Source organism: Pelophylax lessonae, assembly GCF_965119305.1.
Source record: "Pelophylax lessonae genome assembly, chromosome: 8".
Taxonomy (NCBI): Eukaryota; Metazoa; Chordata; class Amphibia; order Anura; family Ranidae; genus Pelophylax; species Pelophylax lessonae.
The window spans coordinates 34,723,566-34,741,692 of record NC_138775.1 but is presented as its reverse complement, the minus strand read 5'-3'; the positions used below and the strand labels follow the sequence as shown (position 1 = coordinate 34,741,692).

Sequence of the window (18,127 nt, the reverse complement as noted above, 5' to 3'; positions counted from 1 at the left end):
AGTAAGGTTGTGTCTCGGTAGGGTTGAGGTGTTCAGTAGGGTTGAGGTGTTCAGTAGGGTTAAAGGTGTTCAGTAAGGTTGAGGTGTTCTGTTCAGTAGGATTGAGGTATTTAGTAAGGTTGTGTCTCAGTCGGGTTGAGATGTTTAGTAGGGTTGAGGTGTTTAGTAGGGTTGAGGTGTTTAGTAGGGTTGAGGTGTTTAGTAGGGCTGAGGTGTTTAGTAGGGCTGAGGTGTTTAGTAGGGCTGAGGTGTTTAGTAGGGCTGAGGTGTTCAGTAAGGTTGAGTCTCAGTAGGGTTGAGGTGTTCAGTAAGGTTGAGGTGTTCAGTAAGGTTGTGTCTCAGTCGGGTTGAGATGTTCAGTAAGGTTGTGTCTCAGTCGGGTTGAGGTGTTCAGTAAGGTTGTGTCTCAGTCGGGTTGAGGTGTTCAGTAAGGTTGTGTCTCAGTCGGGTTGAGGTGTTCAGTAAGGTTGTGTCTCAGTCGGGTTGAGGTGTTCAGTAAGGTTGTGTCTCAGTCGGGTTGAGATGTTCAGTAAGGTTGTGTCTCAGTCGGGTTGAGGTGTTCAGTAAGGTTGTGTCTCAGTAGGGTTGAGGTGTTCAGTAAGGTTGTGTCTCAGTCGGGTTGAGGTGTTCAGTAAGGTTGTGTCTCAGTCGGGTTGAGATGTTCAGTAAGGTTGTGTCTCAGTCGGGTTGAGGTGTTCAGTAAGGTTGTGTCTCAGTAGGGTTGAGGTGTTCAGTAAGGTTGTGTCTCAGTCGGGTTGAGGTGTTCAGTAAGGTTGTGTCTCAGTAGGGTTGAGGTGTTCAGTAAGGTTGTGTCTCAGTAGGGTTGAGGTGTTCAGTAAGGTTGTGTCTCAGTCGGGTTGAGATGTTCAGTAAGGTTGTGTCTCAGTCGGGTTGAGGTGTTCAGTAAGGTTGTGTCTCAGTAGGGTTGAGGTGTTCAGTAAGGTTGAGATGTTCATTAGGACTGAGGTGTTCAGTAAGGTTGAGATGTTCAGTAAGGTTGAGGTATTTAGTAAGGTTGTGTCTCAGTAGGGTTGAGATGTTCAGTAGGGTTGAGATGTTCAGTAGGGTTGAGGTGTTCAGTAGGGTTGAGTTTGAAAGAACCCAAGTGGCTTTGGGCAAGTCACTTGAGTTCCTACACAGCAAACTTATCAAACCATGTCTTTATGGAGCTGGCATTGTGTACAGGGGCTGGAACAGGGAAAGGGCTTTACCTTTATCCAAAGGTTACCAGAAGGTTGTCAACAAACAAAATTATTTTTAACATTTACAGTACCCTTCAGTGGAAACGCCTGTCTTTGGTGGCTGGGGGTTCCTCAGATCACAGCTCATAAGAAAATATCTGCAGGTATTATAGCCTCCAATGTTTGATTTTTCAAAGAACAGGAATGTGATCACAATCTCTTAGAATATGCAGAATAATATATTGTCTGGTAGTCAACGCTAAATGTAGTCATTTTGGAATGCCTGGCTTTAGTTATAAAGCTTGAAGGTTTAGTATCTGTCTATAGAGTGACAATTCAAATTACATTTGAGAAAATTCAAATTCCTCTAACTGTACAGGACAATTATTAACTTGAACTAACAACCTGAAGTCAGTTCCATGCCAACTTTTTAACTTTTGACACAGAAATTTATTTTATACCTCAGCTTTACGTCATTTGCAAAAGCTAACAAACATTGAGGCTCGGAGAAAAGACCTTCCAAAACAAATATGGGCTCTCGTCCCGGTTCCACATACAGAACCTGCCAATTAGCTGGGCAGCCGAGACAAACATGCAGTTGTGCCACTTTGTGCCAGTAGTAATGATATTTCCTGAACCGGGTTGGAAGTATTGGCAAGGAATGTTCTGGTTTTTTTTTTCTCTTTGACCTCCAAAATGAACATATCGAAGTCAGGATTAGGGGGATTAATTGTTCAAACAGTCCCAGTTATGTCTCATAAATAATTAGGAAAATTACCAAATTTGTTGAGGTCAACTCTTGATTTAGCTCACTGAGCAGCTTTGCCAAAATTTGCATGAAACAAATCCTACCCTTTTTGTCATTATTTGGAGGTTATTTATTTTTTTGTGTGTGTGTGTGTGGGGGGGGGGGGGGGGGCGGTGCATGTTTAGTGTCCATTCGTCGCGGTCCATGCAGTGCTACAGGGCCTGGTCTAATAGGAGCGACACAAGTCGCTCCGACTTAGAAAAAGGGTCCTGTACTACTTCGGGGCGACCTCGGAGCGACTTGCATAGACATTCATTATATGAAGTCCGTGCAAGTCGCGCCGAAGTCGCGGTGCACGCGACTTCACAGGTCACCCCTGAAGTCGGAGCGACCTAGTGTGAACCGAGACTTAGTGTATTTTATTTAATTTCATTTAGCGTTCTTTCTATTCTTATTACCTTTCTGTGTATTTGGAGATTTGTGCACTGTTGAAATGTTTTTTTTTTTTTCAACTGTTTTCACTGTTTGTATTTTTTCTTTCAGTAAAAAGAATAAAAAAATAATTAAAATTTTGAGGATAGTGAGGGTCATTTTTGGACAAAAGAAAAAGCTGAAAAGCGCTTTTGTAACCCTTGGATACCTTTTTATAGCCCACTGCACCCTTACAAACCACCTTAATTTCACCTTCCTGATTGACTCTTACTCATATGGCAAAATGGTAATTTTTCAAAGAAAACAAATACACAGTGGCGGCTGGTGCATTGGGGGAGCAGGGGCGTCGCCCCCCCCCCTGTCAATGCGTCCGGCCCCCTAATCTACATGCGGGACTTCAATGGCACTTTTTTTTTTTTTACAAATGTGATTGGAGCCAGAGGCTCTAATAGGCTAAAAAAAAAAAAGTTGCGTGACAATAGCGAATGAAAATTTGCTATTGTTACACGGATCCTCCTCTTGGTCGATCAGGAAGCTGGTCTTGAGACCCATTTCCCGATTGGCCAAACGGAGCAGATATCCAGGCAGGGTGAGTGAGCCGGGGGGAGGTCCTATCTTCTGTCCTGTCCGGTGTCCTGTCCCCTGTGGTCCTGGGGGGGTGGGTATGGTGTGCGGCCTGGTGTGGTCCGGGGGGGGTGGTATGGTGCGGTCGGTCTGCCGCCCCCCCCCCTCCGGCCCATGGAGCATCAGTCGCCACTGCAAATACATTAGTAGAATTTGAATGAACAATCTTAAGAAAATTCATAAGGAAAGTCTCAGTATGTTTTAATGTTGTTCAAAAGTACTTCAAGATTTTGTTTGCTTTTAAAATTAAATTTTGGAATGAATGGACTTCACCAAACGAAAACCACGTGCACGTATACAAAAATTTCCATCCTGCTTCTTTAAATTTTCTCATCTGGTGTTACATTCACACCAAAAATTAGGACTGGTGCAAATTGTAGAGGTAGTTCCTGCTGCGGCTCTCATTGGTTGGGTGCGGCCGCCGACCCCATTCACTATAATGATAGGTCGACCCGACATTATAAAGAACAGAGGTAGCGGCCACACCTACCCAATGAGAGCCGCAAAAGAAATCTCTAGTTCCCCCACCGCTCCTGTGTGTGTGTTTGTATAGAAAGGGATTAAAGTGCCATCTAGTGGGCAGTTTAAAAAAAGTTAGAACTCACAGTACATATCTGGCCACATGCAAAATAATCGACATAGGTGTCGCGGTCCGCCGATGATAACAAATCAGGGGTGCTGGAGGTGCTCACAGGGCTGGAGGAGATGTGGAGGCGGTCCGCCCTCAAGCTGACATCACTTCCGCCCTATTCCCTCGGTGTGCCGGTGTAACGTTAGATTTCCATACCCTCGTCACTTCCTGTCCGAAACAGCTGAGCAGCGTAACAGTGCGCCTGCTCAGAGCCCCGAAAACAGCATAGAACAGCTGTGAAGTTTAGAAGTGCGCATGCTCGGAGGGTATGAAATTATTACGGAAGTGTGTATAATTTTATACTTGCGGCGGGTACATAAAAACAGTTTGGCTGCAACATCAATCATCTCCTCTGCTATCCCTGTCACCTCCCTGATGTCGTCTAGTAAATATAAAAGCGGCGGCGGGTGTATGAATTCGATATGACGGAGATCTCGTCTCCGTGATGCGCTTTTATATTTATTAGCCGAGAGCAGGGAAGTGAGAGGGGAAGGATTGGAGCTGATTTATGTTGCAGAGGAGCTGTTTTTTTGTAACCGCGGCAAGTGTAAGTACCATGAGAAATCCATACCCTCCGTAGGTGAACCGGAAGTGACGAGGGTATGGTTTTTTCACGGAACACCGGAACCTGTCCTCCAGCCCTGTGAGCACCTCCAGCAGCCCTGATTTGTTATCATCGGTGGACCGGGACACCTATGTAGATTATTTTGCATGTGGCCAGATATGTACTGTGAGCTCTAACATCTGCCCACTAGATGGCGGTTTAATCATTTTCTGTACACACACACAGGAGAAGTGGGGGAGTCGGGCCACATTCCTGTTCACATCGCATGCAATTCTTTGCAGTGCGATTTGCGCCAATTCTTTTGTATTTACAGATAGTATCGGTACTCAGTATCAGCGAGTACTTGATCGAAAATATCGGTACTCGTACTCACTGATAGAATACCTGTATCGGTGCAACCTCTAGTTATTAGTGTTAATTTCATTGACGAAAATATTTTGAAAAGTATTGCATGCACTCGTTTCTCCATGTTCTGGTGCAATTTCAGCCCATTCAAATGAACAGGTTGCAAAATTGCACTGCACTGGAATGTGCAGGAATCACAGAGTGCTGCGTTTCTGTGCGATCCAGCCCCTAAATGACAAAATAATGATAAAATCACCAAAACTACAGTAATGAGATCTCTGGAAATACAGACTGTGCACAGGTTACCCTTTGTACTCTTGGTGAATGAATAGCTAAAAACTGAGCATTTATCTTCCAAATCTATTAATGCAGCGACTTGTCATCGCAATGTAGAGGTAATCTCCTATAAATAAAATGAGTCACCCAGCCAGATTAACCCGGCATTAAGATATTTCACCCATTAACCAAAAGACGTAATTATACCTTCCATGCAGCAATCATTTTTTTCTTGGTACGCCCAGAATATATCACTCATCATACGGCACACATCACACGGCACAATGTATCACACATCACATCTGTTTTTTTTTTTTTTTTTTTTTTTTTTTTAGTATTTAACAATGTCTGGATTTGCAAGAAAGCAAATCACTGGTGAAGCGTATTCATCTGTATTGTATTGTAGGGTTTGTCATTTTTGCTTTAAAGATTTTGGTCACTTATTTGTAAGGGACTGCATTTGGAAAGGGGGGGGGGGGGTAGGGGCTGTTTTGTGGGGTATAGGAACCAAAAGACAAACAAACAATAAAAAAAAAAAATAGTAATAACTTTATTAAATATAAAAAGTAGAAAATATTATATAGACTGTTATCTTCTTCCATAACTCACCACTGGACCGGTCCACCAAACACCCGCTGTCTGTCCTCAGTCCTCCTGTCACTCCTGTGTCTGCTGCACTCACCGCCCCCTAGAGGATCCAGCCTGCCCTGCGTGAGATGGGAGTGTGCTGATGTCTGACGTCATTGCGCACACCACAGTCACGCGAGGGGCGTTCCCTGGAGGAGATGCTCCGCCTCCTCATACCCATCAGTTTACCTGGCGGCAGTATGAGATGGGGAAAAGCCGCCCATAACGAGCCGCAAACTGAGGACACACAAAACTGCTGGAGAAAAAATCTTGGGAATCAATTTGCTGCCCCTCTCGAAGTTCTGCCTGGGTCCATGGTAGGGCCGGCCAGAGTCCACCTTAGATAATGGTCTCCCCCTTACTTTAGAGTTTTTCCTTACATCAAGGTCCCCATCAGAGTCCACCTTACATCAGAGTCTCCAAAAAACTCTCTCTTTACTACAAAGTCACTCCTTACATCAAGGTCCCCTTCAAAATCACCTTTACATCAGAGTCTCCAACAAAGTCCCTCCTTACATCAAAGGCTCTCCTTACATCAGGGTCCCCATTAGTGTCCCCCTTGCATCAGAGACTCCAGCAAAGTCCCCCCCCTTACATCAGAGTCTCCAACAAAGTCCCTCCTTACATCAAAGGCTCTCCTTACATCAGGGTCCCCATTAGTGTCCCCCCTTGCATCAGAGACTCCAGCAAAGTCCCTCCTTACATCAAGGGCTCTCCTTACATCAGGGTCCCCATTAGTGTCCCCCCTTACATCAGAGACTCCAGCAAAGTCCCCCCCCCTTACATCATAGTCTCCAACAAAGTCCTTCCTTACATCAAAGTTTCTCCTTACATCATGGTCCCCATCAGAGTCCCTCTTAGATAATGCTCTCCTTTAGAGTCCCCCCTACTTTAGAGTCTTTCCTTACATCAGATTCCCCATTAGAGTCCCCTCTTACATCAGAGACTCCAACAAAGCCCCGCCTCACATCAAAGTCTCTCTTGACATCAAGGTCTGCATCAGAGTCCGCCTTACATCAGAGTCCCCCTTATATCAGAGTCTCCAACAAAGTCCCCCTTAGATAATGGTCTCCTTAAGAGTCCCCCCTTACATCAGAGACTCCAACAAAGTCCCCCCTTACATCAAAGTCTCACCTTACATCAAGGCCCATAGCAGAGTCCCCCCTACATCAGAGTCCCCCTTACATCTGAGTTTCCAACACAGTCCCCCTTAGATAATGGTGTCCTTAAGAGTCCCCCCTTACATCAGAGACTCCAACAAAGCCCCCCTTAGATAATGGTCTCCTTAAAAGTCCCCCCTTACATCAGAGACTCCAAAAAAGCCCCCCCCTTACATCAAAGTCTCACCTTACATCAAGGCCCATAGCAGAGTCCCCCTTACATCTGAGTCCTAGAAGTCCTTACATCAGGTTGAAACAGAGACTTTCAATTTCTGCTGATCTGAATCCTCAATCTCTGCATACGGGATAGGCCAATGACCCCAGCTGCCGCCCACATAAATTCCTGTAGTAGACGGATGTGGCCGTGGGGCTTAGTTTGGAGACTCCTGGTGTAAATAGCGGCTCTGATATCCTTTCCTTACACAAAACTAGCCAATGTTTAGCTAAAAGCTTTTCAATCAATTTGAATTGACAACTAAAATTCGTGATGAAAGCAAACTCCCACCTTAGGGCCCTTTCACACGGGCTTTCCGATCCGATCTGCTTGTCAGTTTTTCAGGCGGACCTGATCGGATGCTTCATGCACCTCTATGGGGCAGCGGATGTTAGTGGTGACATCTCCACTGACACCTGCTGCCATCCGATCCGATCCTGTCCGTGAAATCCAGATGGACGGTGATCCTATTTTCCATCCGCCTGGAAGATCGGATAGTATCGGATGAAAAAGGACAGGCGGTCCGTCCTCATCCGATCTCCATAGAGGACAGCGGGGATTTGACAGCTCCGTCCCTGCACACAGAGCGGAGACAGAGCTGTCATCCGCCTGCTCAGTGGGGATCTGCGGATCGATCCCCGCTGAGCAAAACTGAGTCCGTCGGGCGCATTGCTCGTGTGAAAGGAGCATTACTGTTTTCCTTCGCTCTCAGCTGTATTCACCGATCGTTTCTTCCTGTCCATAGACAGCAGTGCCCCTTCCCCCTTCATTTCTGAGAATCTTCATCACTGATCAGTTATTTCTCACACACCTGCAATGATTAATTACACCAAAGTCCCAAACAAATCTACTGACCAGAACGGAATTTTGCAAAACAGCTCCATTAACAGCAACCCAGAGACAGCGGCCGTGCCTGAAAAAAGGACAAAGAATGGGCGCAGTCTATAGAAAACTAGAAGAAAGAAAGGCGAGGTGGTTTTGTTAACCGCTTCTGGACCGGAAGATTTTCCCCCTTAATGACCAGGCCATATTTTGCAATTTGGCACTCCGTTATTTTAATGGACAATTGCGCTGTCGTGCGACGCTGTACCTAAATAAAATTGATGTTTTTTATTTCCCCACAAATAGAGATTTCTTTTGGTGGTATTTGATCACGTGTGCGATTTTTATTTTTTGCGCTATAAACAAAAAAATTGCGACAATTCTAAAAAAAAAAAAAAAAAAAAACAATATTTTTCACATTCTGCTTTATAACATTCCCAATAAAAAAAATTTAAATATGAAATTTTTTTTACATTTTAGGCCAATTCGTTTTCTGCTACATATTTTTGGTAAAAAAAAAAACTCAATAGGCGTATTTTGATTGGTTTGCGCGAAAGTTATAGCGTCTACTAACTACGGGAAAGATTTATGTCATTTTTATTGTTTTTTTTTTTTACTAGTAATGGCGGCAATCTGCGATTTTTTTTTTTTTTGCGGGACTGCGACATTTTGGCGGACAGATCGGACCCCTGACTGACATTTTTGATACTTTTGGAAGTACCGGTGACATTACTACAGTAATCAGTGCTAAAATTATGCACTGTTACTGGAATAATGTCACTGGCAGGGAAGGGGTTAACACTGTGGGTGATCAAGGGGTTAAATGTGTACCTAGGGGCGTGTTTCTAACTGTATGGGGGCGGGGCTTGTGAAATGACCATAGAGACATGTGATCCTATATAAAAGGAACACAGGAGCTCTGTGATCATTCCAGAGAGAAGAACGGTCAGTTGTGTTTACAATAGCTGACCGTTCGTTCTTCTCTCTCAGCAGGGAGCGATCGCGGGTGTCGGGTGGCAATCGGAGCTGCCAGCCCCATGCATCGGACTCCCCACTGATGAGTGGGGGCGGGAGGGCGCCGCCGGCGGCATGCGCTAGCCCCCTAGCTGCAGGCACACGACCAACGTATACCTACGTCGGTTCGCTGCAGCGGGCGGTCCTGAAGTTTTTAAGAAAGAGAATAAATCTGCACTAAAAGATAAAAATGTACACTAATAGGCGGCTGCCGCTGTTCATCACAACGTGAAGAAATATGTAAAATAGGAAACAGTGCAAACCCAAAATCAATATTCAAACCTTTAGCAATAGATATAAAATGTGCCTAAAAACGTAAAGTGCTAAAACGCGTAAACAAATATGGTAAATCCACCTTGCATGAAAACATTCAGTGCAAAAAACATACACATCCAATGTGCAAATAAGAGTCCAACGTATTGGGGCAAGCAAGTAACCAGTGAAAGTCCTCAGTAGAAAAAGGAAAAAAGTGCTTGCGTGCTAAAAATGAAGTTCATAATGTGACAAGCATGTAGCCAGTGAGGTGATGTTGTTGTCACTGAGAAGCTCCGGGGACATTTGTTGTGGAGATCATTCTTCTTTATGGGTATTTTGAGTCTTCTGTGTGCCATGGGGATTGTATACACAGCACGTCACACACATAAAAAGAGAAAAGAGACTTTCATGGTAATAAACATCTCAGTCATATATCCATAAAAAAAACTTTTATAGAGAAATTCTTTTTATTCGAGAAAATAAAATCAGAACATCCACTACAAACATATACTAAAAACAGAATATACACTATATTACCAAAAGTATTGGGACGCCTGCCTTTACATGCACATGAACTTCAATGGCTTCCCAGTCTTAAGCCCCGTACACACGTACCGATCGTCGGCATACAAATGTTCGTCTTTTCTCCCCGGGATGTCGGTGTCTGTTGAAAAGTGCAAAGACAGCACAAGGACAGCACAAGAATTTTGTCTGCAGACTTCAGCTGACTGCAGAAGTGATGTCATGTAATGGTTAACTTTCCCTGTGTTTTTAATTTTCTGAGCATGCCCAGTCTTGCAAATCTGCGGTCTGTCGGCCGAATTCTGTACTGACAGGCGAACAATCGTCCGTTCTGGTGTCCGCAGACAAAAATTTTCATGTTTGCACGAAAGACTTTTGTCCGCGGATTGTGCGCAGACATCTGTCGGAGGCACCATACTAACACGCGTACAATCGGCAGATCTTTCGTCCGCCGACGTTTGTATGCCGACGATCGGTACGTGTGTAAGGGCCTTCAGTCCGTAGGGTTCAATATTGATTTGGCCCACCCTTTGCAGCTATAACAACTTCAACTCTTCTGGGAAGTCTGTCCACAAGGTTTAGGAGTGTGTCTATGGTGTTCAATATTTTGCGATCAGCAACTTGTAGCAGGACTGCAATATTGCAGCGGACATTCTGACACTTTTTGGGACACTTTTTGCTAAAAATATGCACTGTCACTGTACTAATGATACTGTATGGGAAGGAGTTGACATCAGGGGCAATGAAAGGGTTAATTGTGTGCCTAGGAAGTGATTTTGTGTACAGTGGGGGAGGTGCTTTTACTAGGGGAAGGCATAGATCCGTGTCCCTGCTTTACAGGAGCACAGGATTCATGCCTTTCCCAGTGACAGAACGGCGATCTGCCTTGTTTACATAGGCAGATTGCTGTTCTCCCTAAGCCCCGGTTCACACTTGTGCGTGTGCGGGGTTCGCATGTAATGTCGTAGCGCACTGCTCCGACATTACATGTGATCGGCTGTGCGGTGCGAGTTTAGCCATACAGTTTGTATGGCTAAATTCGCACCGCAGCCGCACCAAACACGCACAGGGACACTTTTTGGCAGCCGCATCAGGATCGGATCGCACAGCGGTTCACACTTGTGCGATCCGATCCTGTGCGAACTGCACGATCGCACTGCGATATGCGATCAAACTGGGGGTGTCGTTAAGATTACATTGACACCCCCAGCGTATCGCATATGGCAGTGTGAACTGCCGGGGGTGCATGTGCGATGCGGGAACAGGCTGCGGATTCGCATCGCATTAATGTGAACCAAGGCTCAACCCCGAAAGATTTGGCAGGTTCAATCACAGTGGGAGGGGGACCCTGGTGGCACGCCTGCACGTAAGTGAAGGATCACATACTAGGTACATGATCCAGTGCAGCAGTGCCACTTTGCCACTGTGTATGTAAGTTATACAGTCGGCAACTGGTTAAAGTAATTGTAACCCCCTACATATACCCAGTGAAGTGACAGGCCTCAGGTGATACACTGGTGAAACAAATCCTCCTACATAAATTGTACCTGTTAATCTGCAGTCTGCTCTTCTCTACAGCCATTCAAAACTCAGAATTTATAAAGCTTGCTTGAGCTGTCAGAAGAAAGGGGGCGGAGAGCTGAAATCACACTCTGCAGAGTTCAGTGGGGAGAGCTCTGAGAGCTGATTGGAGAGAAGGAACACACCCCCTTTAAACAGCACACAGGAACAGAGCTGAGGCTGTCAATCACAGGCTGTGTGCTGGATCTCCCTCCCCTGTCACCATTTTTCTCTTGGTGTCAGGAAAACTTTTCAGAAGTGATTCATGTTGATAACAAAGGAAAGAAACAGCAGGCAGAAATTACACTTAGTGCACTTTTAGAGAAAATTACACGCTATAGATAGAGGTAGATAGAGGTTTACAACCACTTTTAAGGTCCTTTCACACGAGCGATGACGAGTGGACTCCGTTTTACTCAGCAGGGATTGATCCGCCGATCCCCGCTGAGCAGGCTGATGACAGGTCTGTATCTGCTTACTTTGCAGAGACAGACCTGTCAGATCCCTGCTCTCCTCTATGTGAGATCGGATGATAATGGACCGCCTGTCCGTTTTCATCTGATCTGATCCGATCCTCCAAATGGATGGAAAATAGGGTTTCCACCCATCTGGATTTCACAGACAGGATCAGATCGGATAGCAGCGGGTTTCATCTGACATGTCACCGCTGACACCCGCTGCTCCAAAGAGGTGCATGGAGCATCCGATGAGGTCTGCCTGAAAAACTGACAGGGGGATCGGAAAGCCTGTGTGAAAGGGGCCTAACTCAGATACACTGTAACCTTAATGAGTTTCACCATTGATACAAAAGGAACATAGAGTCAGATTTAGTACAATGTATCCGATTTCTCCTATAAGAAAGGAGGGGGTGGGGAGAAACCATTACAAAGGTGATCAATGCGTCTAATAAATGCACACTTTAAAAATGTACAAATCAACCATTGTTATCAGGCTAGAAAAAAGGGGCAAAAAGCCTGAAAAAGAAAAATGCACCCACCACATCTAAAGACTAATAAGCTAAAATATATTACATCTGTGTTCTTGGGTTCAGATACATTTTTACACTTTGATGCAAATGTATTCTAAAACCAGAGTCTGACAATTTGAATTTTTTTAAAAATATATTTAACTTCAGGATACAATTTTAAATTTGATTTTTTTTCTGTGTGTCTAACTGCTTTTCATTTTTCTCCTTTATTACAGGCATACAGACGAATAGGTAAGTGTTTATTTTTATTATTTTATATTACAGTCATGAACATGTCTTTTGATTGCAGGTTTATTAATCAGGGGCGTAACTACAGGGGTTGCAATTGCAACCGGGCCCCATGCTCCAGGGGGCCTGTACGGCTCCCCTGTACACCTGGATAGGGGGGGGGGCAGCATGTAGGGAAATCACTGTCATTTTTCCTCCTGTAGCTGTAGGAGGAAAATGGAGGAGATTGGTTCCTCTGTATGCTGCCCCCGCCACTCCTCCTATCCAGTTCACTTGTGTTCTGCTGTCTATGGGCCCCTGTGTGCTCCCTTGGTCCCCCCTCACTGTGCTCCCTCCCCTCTCTTGCCGGCTGCTGCAGGGGATGTGTCACAATAGAGAACAAGGAAGGGGTCGGTAAATATGTAATTTACCAGCTCCTTCCTTTTCTGAATGGACAGAGTCATAGTCAGTGACATTGCAAAAAAAAAAATAATACAATTAAAATACTAAAAAATAAAAACTACTGACACCAGTGGCTGAACTTCCAGGATCACAAAGGTCACACTTGCGACCGGGCCCTGGCATTCCAGCACTGTGGGGAGGCCCCAAGATGGCAGGAAGGGGCCCACTTCAGAACTTGTGAAAGGTTCCCGCTGTGGGACCGTAATAAAGGGCCTCGCAACAAGAGTAAAGGGCCCCAGGATCAGTGGGAAGAGCCCCAGACTTGAAGGAAAGGGCCCCGTCCAGGGGTCTGGGGGGACCTTCATGGTTTCTTGCACTGGGGCCCTGAAGGTTCTAGTTACGCCTCTGTCATTAATTATTGTGTGTATCAAACCATTAGTGTCATGCCTAACTGGCCCTGGATTGTAATCTCAAACTATCCAGTTCTGGTCACCAATCCTCAGAAGGGATGTACTGGAACTGGAGAGAGTGCAGAGGAGGGAAACTAAACTAATTAGGGGATTGGAGGACCTTAATTATGAGGAGCGTTTGCAAACGCTTGATTTATTCTCCCTGGAGAAGAGACACCTGAGAGGGGACATGATAGCGATTTACAAATACCTCAATGGCGATCCCAGCATAGGAAAAAAACAATTTAGTTTCAAGGAGTGTAAGAGGACAGGTGGCCACACATTGAGATTAGAGGAGAGGTGGTTTAACCTTAAGCTACGTAAGGGGCTTTTCACTGTAAGGGTGGTAAGATTGTGGAACTCTCTTCCACAATTGGTGGTAACTGCGGGGAGTATGGCTACTATTAAAAGACTCTGGGACGTGCATCTCAAAGATCATTGCATTCAGGGTTATGGGAAATGATCACGTCACTGACACACACCTACACAGGTTGAACTGGATGGACTGTTGTGTATTTAACCTCAACTACTATGTAACTATGTATATAACTATCCTAACGAAGCAGCAAAAACTTTTCTGAAAAGAAGCCCAAGGATGAACAAATATAATATATACTACATGCGGGTGCAGATATGGGAACTGCCATTTCTGACTTGTATTGCAAGGTTCAAGCTCAGGAGAGATGGGTGTGGAGCTCTTAAAAGCAGTCAGGATTCTTGTAACTTTGAAGAACCATTTATGTCTTGGTCTTAGGAACTTAGTGTGCTCAGTGCTCTGTGTGTCCACCCATTTCACAAGTAGTCATGGACTATTTGCTTATCACATAGTAAGCCCCTAATGATCCAGTTACCAACTCGACTCAAACTAATATAGTCTCAAAGCCCTGAAGAAAAAGGTTCCTCAAAACGTTTGAACTGTATAGGGCAGTGATGGTGAACCTTGGCACCCCAGATGTTTTGGAACTACATTTCCCATGATGCTCAGGCACTCTGCAGTGTAGTTGAGCATCATGGGAAATGTAGTTCCAAAACATCTGGGGTGCCAAGGTTCGCCATGACTGATATAGGGTGTAGCCTTGTTAGATTTTTGCTTCAGATGAATTCATGGTTTCTTGAATGCTACAAACATCTTGACTTTTGTGGTGGTTCTCATTAACCAGAACCCAAACCCAAACTTAAGCCCCGTACACACGTACCGATTGTCGGCTGAACGATCGGCCGTCTTTTGTCCGGTGCTGTCCTGTCGGCTGAAAAGTGCAAAAGACTGCACACAAATTTTGTCGGCCAACAACAGCCGACTGCAGAAGTGATGTCATGTGATGGTTAACTTTCCCTGTGTTTTTTCTTTTCTGAGCATGCCCAGTCTTGCTAATCTGCTGTTTGTCGGCCGAATTCTGTACTGACTGGCGAACAATCGGCCGTTCTGTTGTCGGCGTACAAAAATTTTAATGCCTGCACGACAGATTCTGTTCGGCCGAAAATGCGCTGTCGGCTGTATCATACTAACAAGCCTACAATCGGCCGATCGGTCGTCGGCCGAATATTTACGGCCGACAATCGGTACGTGTGTACGGGGCATTACCCTCGATGGATCTGCTCTGTTGGCGGACCTTCCAAAGTGTTGCTCAGTCTGTGATTGTGTGTCAACCCAATTCACATGTAGACTTGAACTTATAGCTTTTTACATTGTAAGCCCCTGATAATTAAAGACATAAAAGATCCAGTTACCAATTGCACTCAAACTAATATATTCTCAGAGCTCTGAAGGATTCCCAAAACCCCTGAAATGTGTTGGGTGTAACTTTGTTAGCTTTTTTTTTTTTTAAATAAATAAATGGTTTCTTCAAAGCTGCAAATATCAAGACTACTTTTTACTGTGGTTCTCATCCACCAACATCCAAACGTAAACATAAAAGGATCCATTCTATTGGTGGTCCTTCCCAAGTCCTGAGCAGTCCGTGATTGTGTGTCAACCATTTTTGCATGTAATCTCAGATTGGTTGCTTATATCATTTTAAGCCCCTAATGATTCAAGATATAAATGATCCAGTTACCAACTAGACTCAAACGAATATATTCCCAGAACTCTGAAAAAGGAGGTTCCTCAAAACCCTCAAAATTGAAAGCACCCGTGTTCACCATTTCAGATAGTATAACAGGTTCTTCTAAGTTGCAAACATCTTGACTACTTTATACCGACATCCAAACTTACCTATGAAGGAGCCACTCTGTTGATGGCCCAATTGTTGAGCAGCCCTGGAGAACCCTCCCATACAGTGTAATCTACAGATTTTGAAAACTTCCAAAATTTTTTATGGGACACTCAAAACTACTTTGCTTCCCAGGTTCAGTGGCACCCCTATTCTATGCAGATATCAGGCTCTGCGTTCCTGGTATTTATTGCCCCTTTAAGACCCTTCTACTGTTAGTGGAATTTAACCACACCCACTTTTTGATGCGGTTTTGGAGGGTGTGTGTGGGAGGAAAGGGGAGCCGTTAACGTTAACCACAGACTGGCGTATCGGAATCGCGGGATGCCTGTCGCCCCAAAAGAAGTTCTTGTAGGCGTCCCGCGGTTCTGCTTGCGCAATTTTATCACAATTGTTGTCCGATGAATCGCGGTAAAATCGTGCAAACAATATCGCGTCGCGCTTGAGGTGCCATTGCAAGTCACGGGAATCGCACGGGCGTCCTGCGATTTGCAAAGATTCGGAATCATGGGCAGAATCGATCCGATCCGATACGCCAGTATGTGAAAGGAGCCTAGAGGTTGTGATACTTATGGGTACAATTGTAAAGCAATCTAATCATCTAATGACACGCAGATTTGTAATTTGTGGGTTTATTTAGATTTTATGCGACCAGAAGAAAAAAGTTTGCATTTTGTTATATAATTACTTTTGTTTAAGTTACTTTGATAATTAGGAATGTTTAAGCGCCGGTTCACATAGGAGCGACGCTACTTTCAGGGGCGACCTCCGAGATCGCGGTGCGAGCAGCGCGCCGCGACCTCAGAGCGGCCGCCACGGACTTCATAACATTGAAGTCTATGGCGGTCGCCTCCTGGTCGCCCCAAAGAAGCTCCGGACCCTTTTTCTAGGTCGGAGCAACTTGTGTCGCTCCTATTAGAACGGGTCCGCAGCTTTCCTATGGGAGGCGACCTGCGGCGACCTGTGAGGCGACCAGGTCCCCTCACAGGTCGCCCTAGTGTGAACCGGGGCTAAGTCCCATGTTTTGGCTATGGTTATGAGCGCTTCTGTTAGCTATAGGCCTTTCTGCTAGTTGTTGTCTATAAGGGCCGATTCACACCACATGCAGTCCAGTGTGTTTTTTTCTGCATCAAAAACACATGGATGATAGGTTATATGGTTTCCAATGGCCTAGTTCAAACCAGTGCGTTACAGGTCCAGAAAAAATAGAACATGCATTTTTTTCTGCACTGTACTGTACTGGTACAAAGTAAAACACCAAAAATGCACCAGAACGCACATGCCCTTATTTAACCACTTCCCAACCAGGCCAATTCTGACACTAAAACAGCGCTTGCAGAAATGCATCCAGACCAGTGGCGGCTGGTGCTCGGTAATTCGGGGGAGGGGGGGCGGCAAACCAATGCGCACCCCCCCCCCCCCCCCCGGGTCGGTCGGGTCAGTCAGTCAGTCAGTCAAGCAGCACATTCCCTTGTCTGCCTCCTTACCTTCTCCTTCCTCCTGTCCAAACTGGGTGCTGAATGGCTGAGCCACTGTCCTCCTCCTCCAGCCATGTCTCTTCTGCCTCTTCCTGGCCACTAGCCTGTAAGTTCGAAGTTCGCTTCTCCTTTTGGCCAATTGGGAAAGGGGTCTTACAACCCTCTTCCTGATTGGCTGGGAGCAGAGTCAGTGTGACAATAGCGAATATTCATTCACTATTGTCACACAACTGGGTAAGCTCAGGGTGCAGTGCTCTGCGCCCGAGCCCACCCCTTTTTGAAGCCTATTAGAGCCTCTGGCTCTAATCACATGCTTAAAAAAAAAAAATCCCCCTATTGGAATCCATTCGTCCAGCGCCCTGCATGTAGATTAGGGGGCTGGATGCATGGATGGGGGGGCGGCGTCCCTGTTCCCCCCAATGGATGGGCCACCCCTGATCCAGACTGTGGTGTGAACTGGCCCTAAGGACCCATTAACATCTAGCAACACTCCCCCATCACATTTTTTTAAAAATTAATATTCTGGCCAATGGAATGAATGAACGCCCCAACGCTTGACGAACCTAAACACACCTAGATGTGTTCACATTTTCCTCCCCTGGATTCCTTTGCGTGTGCACGTCCTATGTGCATGATAGTTGTCAATGGAAGTGGAAGATTTACCCCCCAACACCCTGGATTCCAATCACTTTATGTCTTTATGTTAGTGGTCACCAGTCCAGGACACACAGGGAGGTTGAACCTTCTTATCAGGGACACCAACATCAGTAAAACCCTGCCAGAGGGTCTAACCCACCCAAATCCATCCATGGCTCTAGATACACCTTCATGATTTTTTCAGTGATGTTCGATCCTCTGTTTTTTTTTTTCAACAGACTCTCCATTCTTTCCTATAACAAAGTCTGAGAATTTGACGTCTCCCTGGAACCTTCCCCGAAATGCCCTCAACGTCTCCACCGTCCTGTGGGACAACAAGCCCTGCGTACAGATCGCTGTTTCACTCAATGTGTCAGGTAATTCGATGTAATGTTCTGAACCCTTTAAGGGAAATACGTTTTAAGTAAATGACGGACACTTGTTTATATTTCAAAAAATAATGGAGCGAACATGCAGCTTCCCATAGTGGACTTTTATCACCACCAGAGTCTGCTGGATGATTCTACTCATCAACATCCACCTAGCTTTGAAAATGCAGCTCAAGGTGGAGTAATCCTTTAAATTTGGCTTGAAAAGCTTGAAGATAGTAATAAACCCATCTAAGCAGCTGGCCACAGATGGACCAGAATTTGGACAGTTCAGCAGGGAACAGCTGAATTATGATCCATCTACAGTGCATCCCGAAAGTATTCACAGCGCTTCACTTTTTCCACATTTAGCTATGTTACAGCCTTATTCCAAAATTGATTCAATTTATTAT

General features: G+C 45.2%; 1 protein-coding gene across 1 annotated transcript in view; it reads left to right on the top strand.

The window, feature by feature from the left end:
- The window catches only part of IL17RE (interleukin 17 receptor E), a 121,203-nt gene that overhangs the window by 47,672 nt on the left and 55,404 nt on the right, over positions 1 to 18,127 (top strand). Inside the window, exons 2-3 of the mRNA XM_082265784.1 lie at positions 12,180 to 12,195; positions 17,586 to 17,723. Coding sequence (XP_082121910.1) covers positions 12,180 to 12,195; positions 17,586 to 17,723 — 154 coding nt within the window. The remainder of the gene's footprint in view (positions 1 to 12,179; positions 12,196 to 17,585; positions 17,724 to 18,127) is intronic.